This window comes from Vombatus ursinus, unplaced genomic scaffold (assembly GCF_900497805.2).
Source record: "Vombatus ursinus unplaced genomic scaffold, bare-nosed wombat genome assembly UNPS02007284.1, whole genome shotgun sequence".
NCBI lineage: Eukaryota > Metazoa > Chordata > Mammalia > Diprotodontia > Vombatidae > Vombatus > Vombatus ursinus.
In genome coordinates this window covers 11,526,843-11,542,199 of record NW_020947062.1, presented here as the reverse complement: position 1 = coordinate 11,542,199, position 15,357 = coordinate 11,526,843, and the positions used below count along the sequence as shown (strand labels likewise).

At 43.1% G+C, this 15,357-nt stretch overlaps 1 protein-coding gene across 2 annotated transcripts in view; it reads right to left on the bottom strand.

The window, feature by feature from the left end:
* Positions 1-15,357, bottom strand: part of TNFAIP2 (TNF alpha induced protein 2) — a 33,035-nt gene that overhangs the window by 17,380 nt on the left and 298 nt on the right. Inside the window, exons 1-3 of one of the 2 annotated variants that reach the window (XM_027849111.1) lie at positions 15,125-15,322; positions 5,020-5,377; positions 2,517-3,168 (exon numbers count right to left, since the gene is read on the bottom strand). In XM_027849111.1, coding sequence (XP_027704912.1) covers positions 2,517-3,168; positions 5,020-5,365 — 998 coding nt within the window. In that variant the 5' untranslated portion in view covers positions 5,366-5,377; positions 15,125-15,322. Of the gene's footprint in view, positions 1-2,516; positions 3,169-5,019; positions 5,378-15,124; positions 15,323-15,357 lie in introns of those variants that run through there. The other variant, XM_027849110.1, reaches the window with a different exon arrangement.

The window sequence follows — 15,357 nt, the reverse complement described above, 5'->3', positions numbered from 1 at the left end:
GGGTTCTAATCCTGATTCTGATACTGATCTGCTCTGTAACATCAGGTAAATCCCCTTCCCTCTCATCACCTCAATTTCCTTATCTGTAAATGAAGGGATTGGAGTAAAAGATTTCTAAGGTCCCTTCTGGAAGTGACATTCTATGAGACCATCTACCTGGCCAGCCTCCTTGCCCCTCTCTCTACCTTCTCACCACCTCAGCACTGTTCTGAGGCTAAGACGATGACAAAACATTTTAAGAAAATAGGAAGCTGTATTACAGGTGTGAGAGTATTGTAAGCTCCATTACGGCAAAGGGAAAACCTTATCTTAATTGTATACTTTCCCAAATGACTAGGCACAGAGCTTTACACAGGATAGATGCTTAAAAATATGTGGTATTAGTTGAAATTGGCAGGGCAAATTGAGAGGGGTTGCTTTACTCCAGAACCAGATTATAGAGGGAGAAGAAAGAGAGAGGCAGGAGAGGAGCAAGAGGATAGGATTGGGTTCTAGGCTCTAAAAAACTTAAACGGGTCTCTAGCTCTCTCCCAGGCATAGACTTCCACAGTGGTCCTTCACTTCCTGCTATCTCACTCCCTGGGCCTCTTCCTCCATTTTGTTATTGTTCAGTTGTTTTCAGTTATAACCAATTCATCATGACCCCATTTGAGGTTTTCTTGGCAAAGATACCAGAGTGGTTTTTCATTTTCTTCTCCAAGTCATTTTATAGATGAGGTAACTAAGGCAAATGGGGTTAAGTGACTTGCCCAGGGTCACACATGTAGTGTGAGGTCAGGTTTGAACTCAGGAAAATGAGGCTTCTGTACTTCAGGCCCAGCACTCTATCCACTGTACCACGGAGCTGTCCCTTCTTTCCCTTGCTGACCACCAAACCTGGATGAGATGGGGAGGCTAACCTCTCATCCCACCTAATAAGAGGCCAAGGAAGAGGAAAGCTAAGAGGGAGCAGGATATATGTTGAATAAGATGGAATTTTGGGAGACAAGTAGACTATATAAAATAAGGATCATCAGATATCACTGTTTTAGGGTAGAAGGTTCCTATCACTGAGGAAAACCAGAGTTGCTCCAACCTGGCCTATAACCAGGTCCCTGCTTCCCAGAAGGACGAACCCAGTAGCCCCACCCTTCTTTCCAGTGGGATGAACTGGAAACTAGTGGACTCAGGTTCTACTCTGAGCACTGTTACCAAATCAGTGTGAAGTATATATATGTGTGTGTGTGTATATATATATATGTACAATTATAATTTATGTATAATATATAACGCACATATAATAATACATAATCGTATGGGAGAGGGAGGGAAAGACAGAGAAAGAGAATGAGAATTGGGCTAGATGGTCTTACAGCTTGTACATTTTCTTTGGTACTTTGCTCAGAGTAACAATTCTATAGCCTATGTACAGTTTCTGATGTGATCCTCTAGAGTTCTATGTCCCCTGGTCTTGGAATTCCAAATTCTAGGCTTTTCATAGTTCTACCTTCTACAGGTCTGTGGTTCCAAAGCAGCTGACCTAATTGTGAGGGAGAAGAAGGGGAAGGACTGTAACACAAAATGCCCCACTAAGTCATAGGATTTAAGGCCTTGGATATCTAGTCCAATCTCATTTTACAGAAGAGGGTACTGTCATACTACACCTCCTCTAGCTATCACCTCCCCTACTAGATTAGGTAAGTTCCTGGTGGGCAGGTCCCATGTATTATCTTTACATCCCTAGCATGGATGTAAACCTAAGCCTTTGTACATACTTCACAGATTGCTATGGGAGTACCTCCGCTAAAGTAGATTGTACTCCTTTCTCTGTTCTCTCAGTAACTATATGGGAGTCACTGAGGACAAAAAATTCCACTGCACTGAACTTAGCTAAATTGGGCTTTCATAAAGAACATTAATTGTCGAATGCCTCACAAGCCCAAATTCCGCAAGAGCTGCTCGAAGCAGATTAAAATTTAATTGGGAAGTGTTTAACAAAATAAATAAAAATACAATACAACATAGATAATATTGATTTGTGGTTTTCTAAATTAATTTGCTACCCACAGAGATCCTCTCTATTGAGTTTGATACCACTGGTCTAACAGAGGGATAAATGGGTCATAGAACATCTGTATGTAGTATGTGATTAATAAATACCTTGTGGAATGGATTAGACTGGTATACTTGATTCAGAGGGAGAAGGACAAACCCTGAGTCAGGGTATAATCTTAGGTGATGTGGTCATTGAGTTTCAGTTCCAGAAGAAACCTTAGGGATTTGACCTCCTCATATGACAATCATAGACAATAGAACATCAGAACTGTAAGGGCTACTGGGGATTATTAGATTGCTACTCACTCATGTTATAAATGGGCAATCTGAGGTTGGGGAAATGACTTGTCTAAGGTCACAGAGGTTACAGTAAATAGCAGAGTAGAGATTTGAACCCAGATCCTCTGGTTCTAAATCCAGAGCTCTTTTCAGGACAACAGATAGACAGATATACATATCTACATTCTGTGTTCTTCACTTACTTTGGGTAGAGGTTCTTCACCCAGAGAAGCAGGAGGGAGGTGTCTTGATCATTAAGCTCAAACTGAGTCATGGCGGTGAGTTGGCTTGAGAAGTAGTTATGATAGCACGTGGCATAGGTGCAGAACACATTGAACTCAGCTGGGTAGAGGGGCTGGAGGCGCTGGGCCACAGCCAGAAGGTCTTCCTTCATTGTCTTGCCCATGTACAGGAAGCTCTGGGCAGCCTCTGAGCTGGCCTCCATGCCTTCTGGCCTGGGTCCATCCAGGATTGCGGAGGGGGGCCTAGTCATCCGCTCCTCCACTGAGTCTTTCACATTTTCTTGCCACCGCTTGAGCCAGTGCCGGGGCCGGGTGGTCGCCAGGACCGAGGGGCCCCTCTCCTCGGCTGCCACTCTTTGGTCCTCCTGCTCCTGCTCCAGGATGACATTCAGGGCCTGGAGCAGCAGCTCAGGCTCATTCTCCAGAGGCCGGCGAACCACACGCAGCACGGCTGACCACAGCAGTGTATAGAGGGCCTCCACCTTGCTTTGCTGGCAGATCAGATCCTCCTCATTCATCCCAGTTGTGTCCTGTACCAACGCTCGCTCCAACATCAGTAGGTGAGGCGCCATCTCCAGCCGCTCCTGTTTTAGTGCTGAGTAGAGCTCCTCCACTGTCCCCAGGGGGAAAGAGGGAGTTAGTCATGCCTGGGATTCCTTATGGGTCCTGATAAAAGAGGGGGTTCTTACATCCTCTGGGGGGAAACATTCATTCAAAGGGATTATTCAGATCAGGGAGTTTAAAACTGTGGGACCCCTTGGGAGGAGGAAAGTGAGGGTCAGAGGTGAGAAGTGATTTGTCCAAAATCACTTAGCCAATAGGCAGCAAAGCTGGAATTGGAACCCAGGTCCTCTGACTTCAAATTTATTGTTCCTCCTACTTTACTACACTGCCTGCCTGGTATTTCCTTGGGTTTTTTACCTCCTTGACTGGAAAGGAAGGTGGCAGCATGATGAATGTTGGCCCTGGTCAGAGGACTGAGGGTTGAGTCCTAATTCTGACATTTCCTGACTGTGTGACCTTGCCCGTGGAGTCCATGCCCACTCTGATACATACTGGCTGTGAGACCCTGGACAAGTGACTTAAGCTCTCAGTGTCCTGTGCAGCTTGCTCCCTCAGGCCAATGTGAGTCAGGCAAGGCCCAAGGTCCAGATTTAGACCTTTCACACATGTTTAGAGCACTCTACCATTTACAGGCCTCTCCCTCCATCTCTTCTCTTATCATAGATTTACATCTGAAAGGGAACTCAGAGGCCATCCAGTACAACTTTCTAATTTTACACATGAGGAAACTGAGGCTCAGAGTGGGTAAGTGACTTGTACATTATCACACAGCCTTTAGGTGCCAAAGGTGGGATTTGAACCCAGGTCTTCCAACCTCCAGGTCCAGAACTCTAGCCATTCTATCATGTTGCCTCTTATAATAACTGAAATTTACATATGGCTTTAAAATGTGCAAAATGCTTTATACACTTTCCCCTCATGACCCTCACAAAAGCCTATGACGTAAGTAACAAAGGTATTATTCTTCCCATTTTTCATGTGAGGAAACTGAGACTCATATTTTAAATAACTTTAAATAATATTTTAACATAACTTTAAATAACTATGGTTACATAACTAATGTCTGAGGTAAGATTCAAACCCAGGGATCTCCAAGTCTAGCACTCATTCCACTATACCACACTGCCTCATTATGATGGCTCTGGGAGCAAAAAGGGAGTAAGCACTTATGTAGTGCCTACTATATGCCAAGCACTGTGCTGAGCACTTTTTTTTTTACACTTATCTCATTTGATCCTCACAACAACCTTGTGAGGCAGGTGCTATTATTATCCTCATTTTACAGTTGAGGAAACTGAGACAGAGATTTAGTGACTCACTTAGGTTCACACAGCTCTTAAGTGTCTGAGGCTAAATTTGAATTCAAGTCTTCCTGACTCTAGGCCCAGCACTCCATGCACCACCACATGCTTGGGAGGGAGGTAGGACAGGGTTATTATTCTCACTTATTGACAGGGAAACCGAGGCCCATGAAGGTTAAATGACTTGCCCAAAGTAACACAGTAACACAGGTTTAGAGGCAAATCCAGGCCAATCTCACAATTGTTCTGTCCTCAATAACCCCTACTTTCTCTGACAGTTGAGGAGAAATAAGGAGAAGTGAATCCATAAACATTGGTCACAAAGAACTCGGGAAAAGGCCCAGCAAGATACTTTTATTGGTCTTGCCATGTGACCTTGGTCAACTTACTTCCCCTCTCTCATCCTAGATTGTTAGTGGCTTTGGAGAGAACAGTGGGTCTTCTGCCTCCCCCCACCTGTATGTCTCTCCAAGGTAGAGTTCAATTCCTTTAATTCATCAGAAACCAAGTGAAATTAATTTAAAAGATCTTCTGTCCCTGAGCACTGAGTCAAACCTTCCTCATGTCACCTTGGGGCATTCCTCTTCTTTATAACTTACCTGTAGGGGGAGGGGCATCAGGCTTAACCACTGTCTCTGGCACTTCAGCGGTGGGGCCTGAATGACTCTTCTTTCTCATCCCTCTGGTCAACACATCAAACATCTTTATGATTCCTTTCTTCTTTTTCTTCTTCTTCTTCTCATCCTTGTCTTGGGTTGAGACCCTCTCCATATGGGGAGAGAGATCCTCAGAGGAGGCCAGGGAGGCCGTATCAGACTCTGTCTCTGACACTGCCCGGGGCTTTCTGCCAGTAGGGCTGAGTTCAGGCTCGTATTGAGGTGGCATAGAGGGGTTTGTCTGGTGGTCACCTACAGATGTCTGGAAAAAAGTCATCATCTTCATCATTTCAGCTCAGCCCTGTGGGGACAGGAGGGAAGTAACCATCAGATGCAGAGCCCTGTCCTACTAGGCCTGAACCAAAAGCCTACCTCCCTGACTGACAGGGGTTCTGCCCCCATAAACTCTATTTTCTTTTTTCTTCCTTTATTTAGTATTTTATTTTTCCCCAGTTACATGTAAAACATAAACTATTTTTTTCTGACAGTTGAGGAGAAAGAGAAAAATGGCTGGATGGGTCCCAGAATATCTGTACCAAAAGACTTAGAAAAAGGCTTATCAAGATCCTTCTCTTGGACTTGCTGCATGACCTCTCTCTGTGTCACTATCTCCAGAAAGTACAATGGGTCTTCTAATCATTCCTGCCTTTCTGTCTTTTGAAACTGTCTGGCTTGGCTTTTCAAGGTACAGCTCAACCTCCACTTTCTCTCTCTCTTTCTTTCCTCCATTTTCTTTTTTCTTCTTTCCTTTCTCTCTTTCTTTCTGGTTTATATATTTTTAACATTCATCTTTAAATTTTAAGTTCTAAATTCTCCCCCTCCTTCCAGGCTCTCCCCCACCTATTGAGAAAGCAAGCAATATGATATATGTGAAGTCATGTGAAACATATTTCCATATTAGCCATATTGCAAAAAAGCAAGAAAAATTAAGAAAGTGAAAAAATTATGCTTCAATTTTCATCCAGAGTTCATCAGTTCTCCCTCTGGAGGTGGACAGCATTTTCCATCATGAGTCCTTTGGAATTATAAACCTTATCTCTTTCATGAAGCAAGAAAAATTAAGAAAGTGAAAAAAATTATGCTTCAATTTTCATCCAGAGTTCATCAGTTCTCCCTCTGGAGGTGGACAGCATTTTCCATCATAAGTCCTTTGGAATTGTAAACCTTATCTCTTTCATGAAACCTTCCTTGAACCTCCTCCCTCTCCCATCCCTCCTTTCTCTGAACTCTTACAGCACATGTTTTCTTTACCAAGAGTCAAAGGATTTGAGAGTCGGACTAGATCTCTAAGGGTTTTCCCAAAACCCTTATTTATTAATGGGGGAAAACTGTCTCAAGGACAAACATGGATTAGATAGACGACAGAGCCAAGTTTTGACGCCAAATCTAGTGCTGTGTCATTTGGAACTCCGCTATGTGGAAGAGCGGATTTGAAACCATTCCATTTGGTTTTGGTGCCTTGACTAGGTGAGAACACTTATTGATTTAATGAAACACTCAGAGCTGAGTATGAAAAGGACTTGTACGCCTTCTGGAATCAATAGCATAGCCAGGCTGTGAGAGAATGGGTCATGACCTAAGCACTTTGTATGAAGGGGAGAATCTAGCTCAGAAAACCAGAGAAAGAGATTCTGAGCCTCTTATCTGGATTTGAGAGATTGGAGAAAGCATGGCATTTCCATGACATATTCGAGAGGCAAAGGGTGGACCAAGTTGACAGAAAAGGGAGATGTTGAGAGGAGTCTCTGGTTTGGCAGGCATCTCAGAAGGGAGAACCTAGGAAAATCCCAAGAAAAAGTCAGCTCCTTCCAAAGCTTGTCTATACCCAGACACTATAATGTAATCGTATGGTTTCATTACCACATGTTTGCAGTGCACTGAATTTTACCTCAACCGTAAAGAGGCCAGGGGTTAGGATAGACATAAATGGGGGCACCTAGGTGGCGTAGTGGATAGATCACCAACCCTGAAATCAGGAGGACCTGAGTTCAAATCCAACCTCAGACCAAACACTTGACACATACTAGCTGTGTGACCCTGGGCAAGTCACTTAACCCCAATTGCTTTAAAAGAAAAAAAAAAGAACAGCAATAGATATAAATGTAAGATTAGGCAGAAAGCCCAACCCTTGCTTAGGTGTTAGGAATTTTTCTAACTGAAGGCTTGGAATGACTGTAACTGAACTTAGAACTTTTCATCTGAAACAAACTTCTTAAAGCCAAAGTAGAGGAAGCCAAGGGATTTTAGGGGCCATTATATTGCCACCTAAGCTTAAAATAAGCTAGTGATTGTAACAGAGTCTTACAAATATGTCATCCTTAACTGTTCCATGGGGTGAGCTTCTTCCCTCCAACCGGACTGAGATTACTGAGGGTAGAACTGTCTGGACAAGAGAATGGAAGACAGGGATAATAGGACAGAACTTTTTCCCAAGCTAAAATGGACCATTCATTTATAATTGGAAGAAACCTCAGAGACCACTGAGTCCAACTCCGTTATTTTTACAGATGTGGAATTTGAGGCCCACAAAAGTTAAGGTGACTTTCTCAGAGTTCCATAGCTAGTAAATGGCTAAGATAGAATCTGACCCCATGTCTTCCTGAGTCCAAGTCCAGGGATCTATTCACTGTTGCCTCTGTAAATCATTTAGTGAATTCAATTCTCCATTGAAAGGAGCTGCCTGAGGTCCCAGAGAAGGGGGAATGTTTGATTTGTCCAAGATTAAGTAGTAAGTTAGTGGCGGAACCTGAATGAAAAGCCCAGACTTCCTAATTCCCATGCTGCTTCCTAATTCACTACACTGGGCTAAAACCAGACCCCACAGAAGGTCTTCCTTCCACTGGCTCCACAGCCATTCCCAATAAACCTCCAAGCGTTAAGAATCAGTCTGACCAAGCTTGAACTCTATAGCCTGAGGAAGAAATGGGCAGACTGTTGTTAGGAAATCGATATGTCTAAAAGTACAGCCGGTTAGTCCTTAATTATTTATTGGCTGACTATTCCACAAATAAGACACTCTATCTCTGGCTCTGGGCATTTTCTCTGGCTCTCCTCCATGCCTGGAGTGCTCTCCCTCCTCAGCTGTGACTTCCTGGGCTTCCTTTAAGTGCCAACCAAAATCCCATGTTCTAGAAGAAGCTTTCCCTAACTCCTCTTAATTCCAGTGCTTTCCCTCTGTTAATATCTCCAATTTATCCCATACCTGGAATGCACCCTCCCTCCCCCACCTTTGCTCCTTAGAATACCTAGATTCCTTCAAGGCTCAGATCAAGAGCTCTTTCCTACACACAGAGCCTTTCCTGATCCCTTCATTTGTTAGATCCTTCCCCGCAATATTACTTTGTATCTCTTTTGTATATATTTTATATACACTTACTTCTGTATAAGTTGTTTTGCCCCAGTAGAATGTAAACTCCTTGAGGGCAGGGAATGACTCAATTTTATCTTTGTATATCACCACTTAGCACAATAGCTGGCTTTTAGTAGGCATTAATAAATGCTCTTTAGGCTAGTGAATTAGCAAGCTTTATGTCTCTCTCTCTCTGTCTAGAGAGACTCCCCCAGACTAAACAGTTGGTTTCTGGGACCATATAGAACAAGGGTTGAGCAGAAGGATAAGCGTGGAAAGAGTCAGATTTAGAATCAGAGGTTATTTACAGGTAGGATTCCATGGCCTAAAATTCTGTAAGTGAAGGCAGCCCAGAAAAGATGGGAAACTCTTAAGAATAAATTCCAATTTAATATATAAATTGGATATGTATAAATATGTTCAATATATTTGGATATAAAGAGGATATAAAGATATAAAGAGGAACAATTCTGATGTAGAAGCAAATAGGAGATTGTCTAAAGAGAACAATGTGGCTACACAGGGAACTCATCAACTGATGTCAATTTTTAAAAGACATACAGAAAGTGAATCCTCCAGGACAGGTAACAGAGGATGAATACAAAAGTGTGTGACACCGTCCTGGAAGACTAGTGTAATGAATTCTAAAGCCTGAAATGAGCTGAAGCTAGTGAAAAAAAGAGGAGCATCAAAGAAGGGAAGAACCCTGTTCAGTCAGTCAACAAACAGTTAAATATTAAGCACCTACTGTATGCCAGACACTGTGCTAAGTGCAGAGGATTCAAAGAAAGGCAAAAACACATGCCCTGCCTTCAAGGAATTCACATTCTGATAGAGGGGACACCATACAAACAACTATGTATATATAAATATAGATGGTGTAAATGGACCAAGAAAGAGAATTCCAGGCATGGGGTACAGTCAGTGAAAATGTTCAGAGGCAGGAGATGGAGGGTCTTGAGTGAAGAACAACAAAGACAGTAGCACCACTGGACAGTACATGGAGGGGACTAAGGATACTGGAAAAGTAGGAAGGCTCCAGTTTATGAAGGGTTTTAAGTAACAAACAGAGGATTTTTAGTTTTGATCTTGGAGGTTTAGAGAGCCACTGGAATTTACGAATAGAGGAATGATATGGTCAGACCTGTGCTTTAAGAAAATCATTTTGGCAGCCGAGTGGAGGATGGATGAGAGTGGGGAGAGACATGAGGGAGGGAGACCAATTAGAAGCTATTGCAGTACTCCCTGTGGAGGGGGACTGAGGGTCTTCCACCAGGATGGCTGCTGTGGGACTGGCAAGAACGGGATGTAGGGGAGGTGTCGTGAAGGCGGAAACAACAAGTCTTAGCAACAGATTGGAATAGGAAACAAAAGGCTGCAGATGGTGGGAATAGTCCAAGGTTGAGGCTTGGCAGAGCACAGTGGCATGAGGGAGCAAGGGATTCAAGTGAAGAAAATAGTTCACTGTGGTTCACCAGTGGGTTGAGATAGGAAAGGGAGGAGAGTACAGCAGAGGGGATGACTGGGAAGGAACTGAAGAGTGGAGCGATTGTAGGTCACAATGAGGACAAAGGACAGGGTTAGGGGTGATGGGATGAGGATGACAGACCACAGAGAAAGGGCAGAGATGCTTTTGTTTTCTCTAATAAAGAAAATGATCTTTAGACAAGAAAGGATCAAATGAAAATGATTAATAGAGAGTTAATTCCTATGACAAGTAAAAAGTAAAAAGATCAGTTCTTCAATGTACACAAAGCCAGCAGGCTCAGATCAAGAAACTCTGGAGTAAACTGAGAGATGGGACTGCCGTGGTACTGACAGTGATCAGAGAACTTAGCAAGATCTGAGAGAAAGAGACAGCAACTGAAGAATTGCAGAAAGGAAACTGTTTTCCTGATTTTCAAAAGAAGGGAAGAGCTTGCAAGTTCTGACCTTGATGTCAATTCCTGGCAAAATTCTAACACGTATTAATTAAAGGAGGGCAGCTAGGTGACACAGTGCTGGGCATGAAGTCAGAAAGACCTGAGTTCATATCTGGCCTTAGACATTTACTAGCTGTGGACCCTGGGCAAGTCATTTAACCCTGTTTGCCTCAGCTTCTTATCTGTAAAATGAGCTAGAGAAGGAAATGGCAAACCACTGCAGTGTCTTTGCCAAGAAAACCCCAAATGGGGTGGTGAAGAGTAGGACGTGACTGAAATGACTGAACAACAACAGATTAATTAAAATAAATTAAGGGTTGGTTGGAAAAGGAAGCAGGGCCAACATGGTTTCATCAAAGCGGATTAACCTCATTTCCTTAATGCCAGGGTTACTGGACAGGTAGATCAAGGATTACCTAGAGAGAGAGAGAGAGAGTATGTGTGTGTGTGTGTGTGTGTGTGTGTGTGTGTGTGTGTCTCAACACTGAGAGTTGAGGTTTGAAGCTATGAAGATCTGGGTTCAAGTCCTATCTGACGCATAATAGCTATGTGATCCTGGACAAATCATTTCACCATGTCAGTGCTCTAGGCTACAGGTGTCAAACAAGGGGCCCAAGATTTGCAGTGCCACCAGCCATACTCCCAGTGCTTCTTCAACTAGATTAAAATGTAATTGGGAAATATTTAACAAAATAAATAAAACTACAGTAGAGCACAGATAATGTAATTGTGTAGTTCTCTAGGTCAATATGTGTCCCTCAGGTTTCGTGACCCTTGTTTCTATTTGAGTTTGATAACACTGCTCTAGCAAATTTCGAAGACCATAAGTAGCAGAGAAAGTACTGACCTGCATTGGTAGACGGGATTTCCTCACCTGGCAGTTCCCCATATGAATGAAACCACAGATTTAGTCCTTTCTGCTTACCTAGATTTTATTAGAAAAGCATTGGACAAAATCTATCATACTGTTTTTATAGAAAGATAGAGAAATATGGATTCAGTGACTGTATAATGATGGGGATTTAGGATTGATTGAAAGGTCATTCCTGAAGTTGTTGTTGTTCAGTCGTTTCAGTTATGTCTAACTCTTTGTGACCCCATTTGGGGTTTTCCTGTCAAAGATACTGTAGTGGTTTGTCACTCCCAACAGAAGACAAAACCCCAGTCCTCCATCTACCAACACACCACTTGTGGTTGTGCCTTTGCTGTTTCTAGCCCTCGTATCTCCTTGCCCATCTTCAACCTTATTCCTCGCACAGATTCATCTATAGAGCAATGGACTTAGGGTCATGAACACCTTAGTTCAGATCTAACCTCAGATTACTCACTAGCTGTGTCATTTAACTTCTGTCTGACTCAATTTCTTCATCTATAAGATGAGAATAATAAGAGTATTCTCAGGATTGTTGGGAGGTGCAAATGAAAGAATATCTGTAAACTGCTTTGTAAACCTTAATGTGCTATACATATTTATATATATTGTATATAATGTATAATATAATATATAATGTGATATATATATATATACTTATATAGAAGCCAGAACATACCCCCAAAGAAACCATTTTCCAACATATCGAGAACTAAGGGAATCATGCAACAATGATGAAGAAAGAAGAGAAAAGGAAGCTCATATTTGTATAGCATTTTCATAACAAAAGCTGTGGGAAGTAGGTCTATGTACAAGGAATATTCTTCCTCTTTTATGGGTAGGAAATGGAAGATTAACACTTTGATCTCTTTTCCATTTTACAGATGAAAATATCAAAGGGGAATTTTAGAGTTTGTCTTTACAAGCCCACTTCATTTTACAGAAGAAACATTTACACCCAGAGAGGGCAAGGGGCTCCCTCGAGACCACACATCAGAGCAATTGCAGAACATGGCTCCAGGGGGACTGATTTTGGTTCTGTCTTCTTTCCGTTGTAGAAAGTTCCCAAAAGATCAAAGGTTTATTCTATTCAGTCCCAGACCCCAGACCACTCAGGGTGGAGGTTGGGGGAAATACAAGATAGGCCACAGGTGTAGAAACTATTACTTCCTACCTCGCCTTTCATTTAAGTTATTAGCAAATCTGCTTTCTGTGTGGAGCATTTGCCAGAATATATCCTCCTCTGATATCAATCAGCCAACCCCTCCTAAGGCTGGAGCTGGTTTGTTGGAAGTACAGTGTTTGACAAGCAAGACCTATTCCCTACATCCTGGGCAGGCCATGAAGGGCCGGAAAAGTCTAATTTGACATGTACAGGCCAGAGTATCTGTCTCTTCCAGACAGGCAAGGAAAAAAATCATGGGGATCCTTGCCTGGGCCTTCATTGCCTCCAAACTGAATGGATACAAACTTCCTAATTCCCTCCAACACATCCCTGACCTCAGATACTGCTAGAGTAATCTTTAAGAGTTGGAAAGGACCTCAGGGGTCATCTATCTCAACCCTAAGGATCTGAGTAGGAATCTACTCTATAGCAACTGCCTAATGGGAAACTCAGCACCTTGCTAAAGGTTCTTTATCTCTGCCTCTCTTTCCAACCTCAAATACATCCTTCATATGATGAACAGACATCTTTCTTAGTACCTAGATCTGGTCACAACTGCTCCAGGATCTTCAATACTCCTCAAACTTCTCTGCCTGGAATCCAGGGCCCTCCATAATCTGACACCACTCTTAAAAACTTTGCCCCTTTATGCCTCTTTGCCTCCATGTTTCAGCTATATTAGAAGACTCTGTTCCGTGAATGTGCTACTCTTGTACTGTGTCTGTAAGTTCTCACAGTGTCCTATTTCTGGAACATCTTACCTCTCTGTCTTTGCTTGTTGGACTTTGTGACCGTTCAGTCATTCACTCATATCCGACTCTACATTGGCAAAGATACTGGAGTGTATTTCGGTTTGCCAAATAGAGTGGTTTGCCATTTCCTTCTCCAGCGTATCCCTATTTTACAGATGAGGAACTGAGGCAAATAGGGGTTAAGTGACTTGCCTAGGGTCACACAGATGGTAAGATGAGTCTCCCTTACTCCAGGTCTGGCACTCTATCCACTTCACCACCTAGCTGCCCAAGCCAACTTAAATACCTCCTCCTGCAGGAAGCTTCCAGGGAGCTCTTCCAACAGGAGGATATATACGACACATTCCATGTATCACTTGGTTTGTAAGTTTCAAACGTACTTAAAATGTAATAGTGTGTATTTTTACAGTTACCTGTATAGGCGTCTTATCCCCCACTAGATTGTGAGCTCCATCAGAGAAGAAACTGGAGCTTATCAAAACTTTATACCTCCCTTAGTGCCCAGAACAGTGGGTTGTTTGGGATCATATGCTTAAAACTAAAAGGCACCTTAGAGATCATCTAGCTTCTAGCCCATCTTGTTACAGACAAGGAAACTGAGGCCCAGAGAAGTTAAGCAACTTGCTCAAGGTCACACTGAAATATTATAAGTGGCAGAACTAGAATTTGAACCCATGTCCCTCTGACTACAAATCTTAGGCTTTGCTCCAGGATACCACACTGCCAGGGCTTTTCAGAGTAGAAGTTTAATAAATACAGATAGATTGAAAAGAATACCTGTGGCCCTATTTACTTCCTCTCTGCCTGCCTCAAATCCTGTTTAGCCTTTAAGGTGAAGGTCATGCCTTTCCTTCTTTCCTGGAAACCTTCTTTGATCAATCCATATTGATATCTCCCTTCTCAAGCTCTTGTCACAAAACCTCGGTATTTTAGAAGGGAACTTGGAAATCTCAAATCCTTTCCTCCTCTGTCCTCCCAGTACAAGAATTTCCTTTATAGATTCCCTGACCATAGATAACTTAGAAGTTGGGTCATCCAACCCCTATTCTCTACCCCTTCTCCCTTGAATACCTCTAGTAATGGGGAATTCTCTATCATGGGAGGCAGCTGAATACACTGCTGGACAGCTCTGATGATTAATTCTTCCTTTATTGAATCAATATCTCTCCCTGTCCCACAAAACTTCCCCACTCACTGCTCTGCACTGCTCTCTGCTCACCTCCCTTTGTAGCCGTGGTTTTCTAATGCTATAGGCATCTGCTGCTGTGGAAAAAGGAAAAGGTTACCTGTACCAGAAGTGATAGCCTGAGGGATTGGAGATTTCCCCTAGAATGATGGTAGCAGAAGGAAGGATGATTTGGAGCCAGGGGACCTGGGTTCGAATTTTGGCTATGGTATTTATTAGCTGTGTGACCTGGTACAAGTCATTTACCCGCTCTGTGCCTCAGTTTCCTCCTCTGTAAATTGAAGGGGTTAGACTACACTATATAATCTCCAAAGCCTTTAGGAATGAATTCTTTCAAACTGAGGCTGGCTCTGAAGGTATTTGGTAATAGCCTACCCTGCACCCCCAAGCTCTATCTCCTAAGTTAGGCAAGAGGCTCTGAGATCCAAAAAGACTGGAGGACAGGGGCAGCAGGTTCCTCTAGCTCCGGGTTCCTCAGCCCACCCCATTTTCAGCTGAATCAAAGTGTGCCCTTTTCCAGAAGACGCTTAATCGGTTTTGCAAACAATATCATATTACAGTCCTGCCCTGTCTGGCAGGGGACAGAGTAGAGATTTTTCAGGAACAGAAGAAACCTCAGTTTCGTCTCCCTCCACCAATAGAAACGGGTTTTACCTAAGTCCACCAAAGAATTTTTAGACCCCTCTCGTCTGAACTGCCTTATCCCTCTTCCTAGTCACCAGAGCAGGTACCCATCCCCCTCTTTTGATCGTGGAAGTACCAAAGTGAAGTCAAGGTAGAAATGAAGGCAGGAGGATACTGACTTGTAAACCGGCCGGGCGAAGCAGGAATGGGATTGAAATCCAGGACTCCCTATGCCCAGCCTGGGACTCTCCCTGTCCTCAAGAATCTTGCACTTGCTCCTGGGGTGGAGACTCGGAAAGGGGTAGAAAGGGAAATTTCTTTGGGCTGATAGAAGAGTCCTGGTGACCAGCCAAGAGTTAGGTCTGGTAGCAGCTACATGTAACGAAAAAGGGAACCAGCTGCGCGCCTAGGG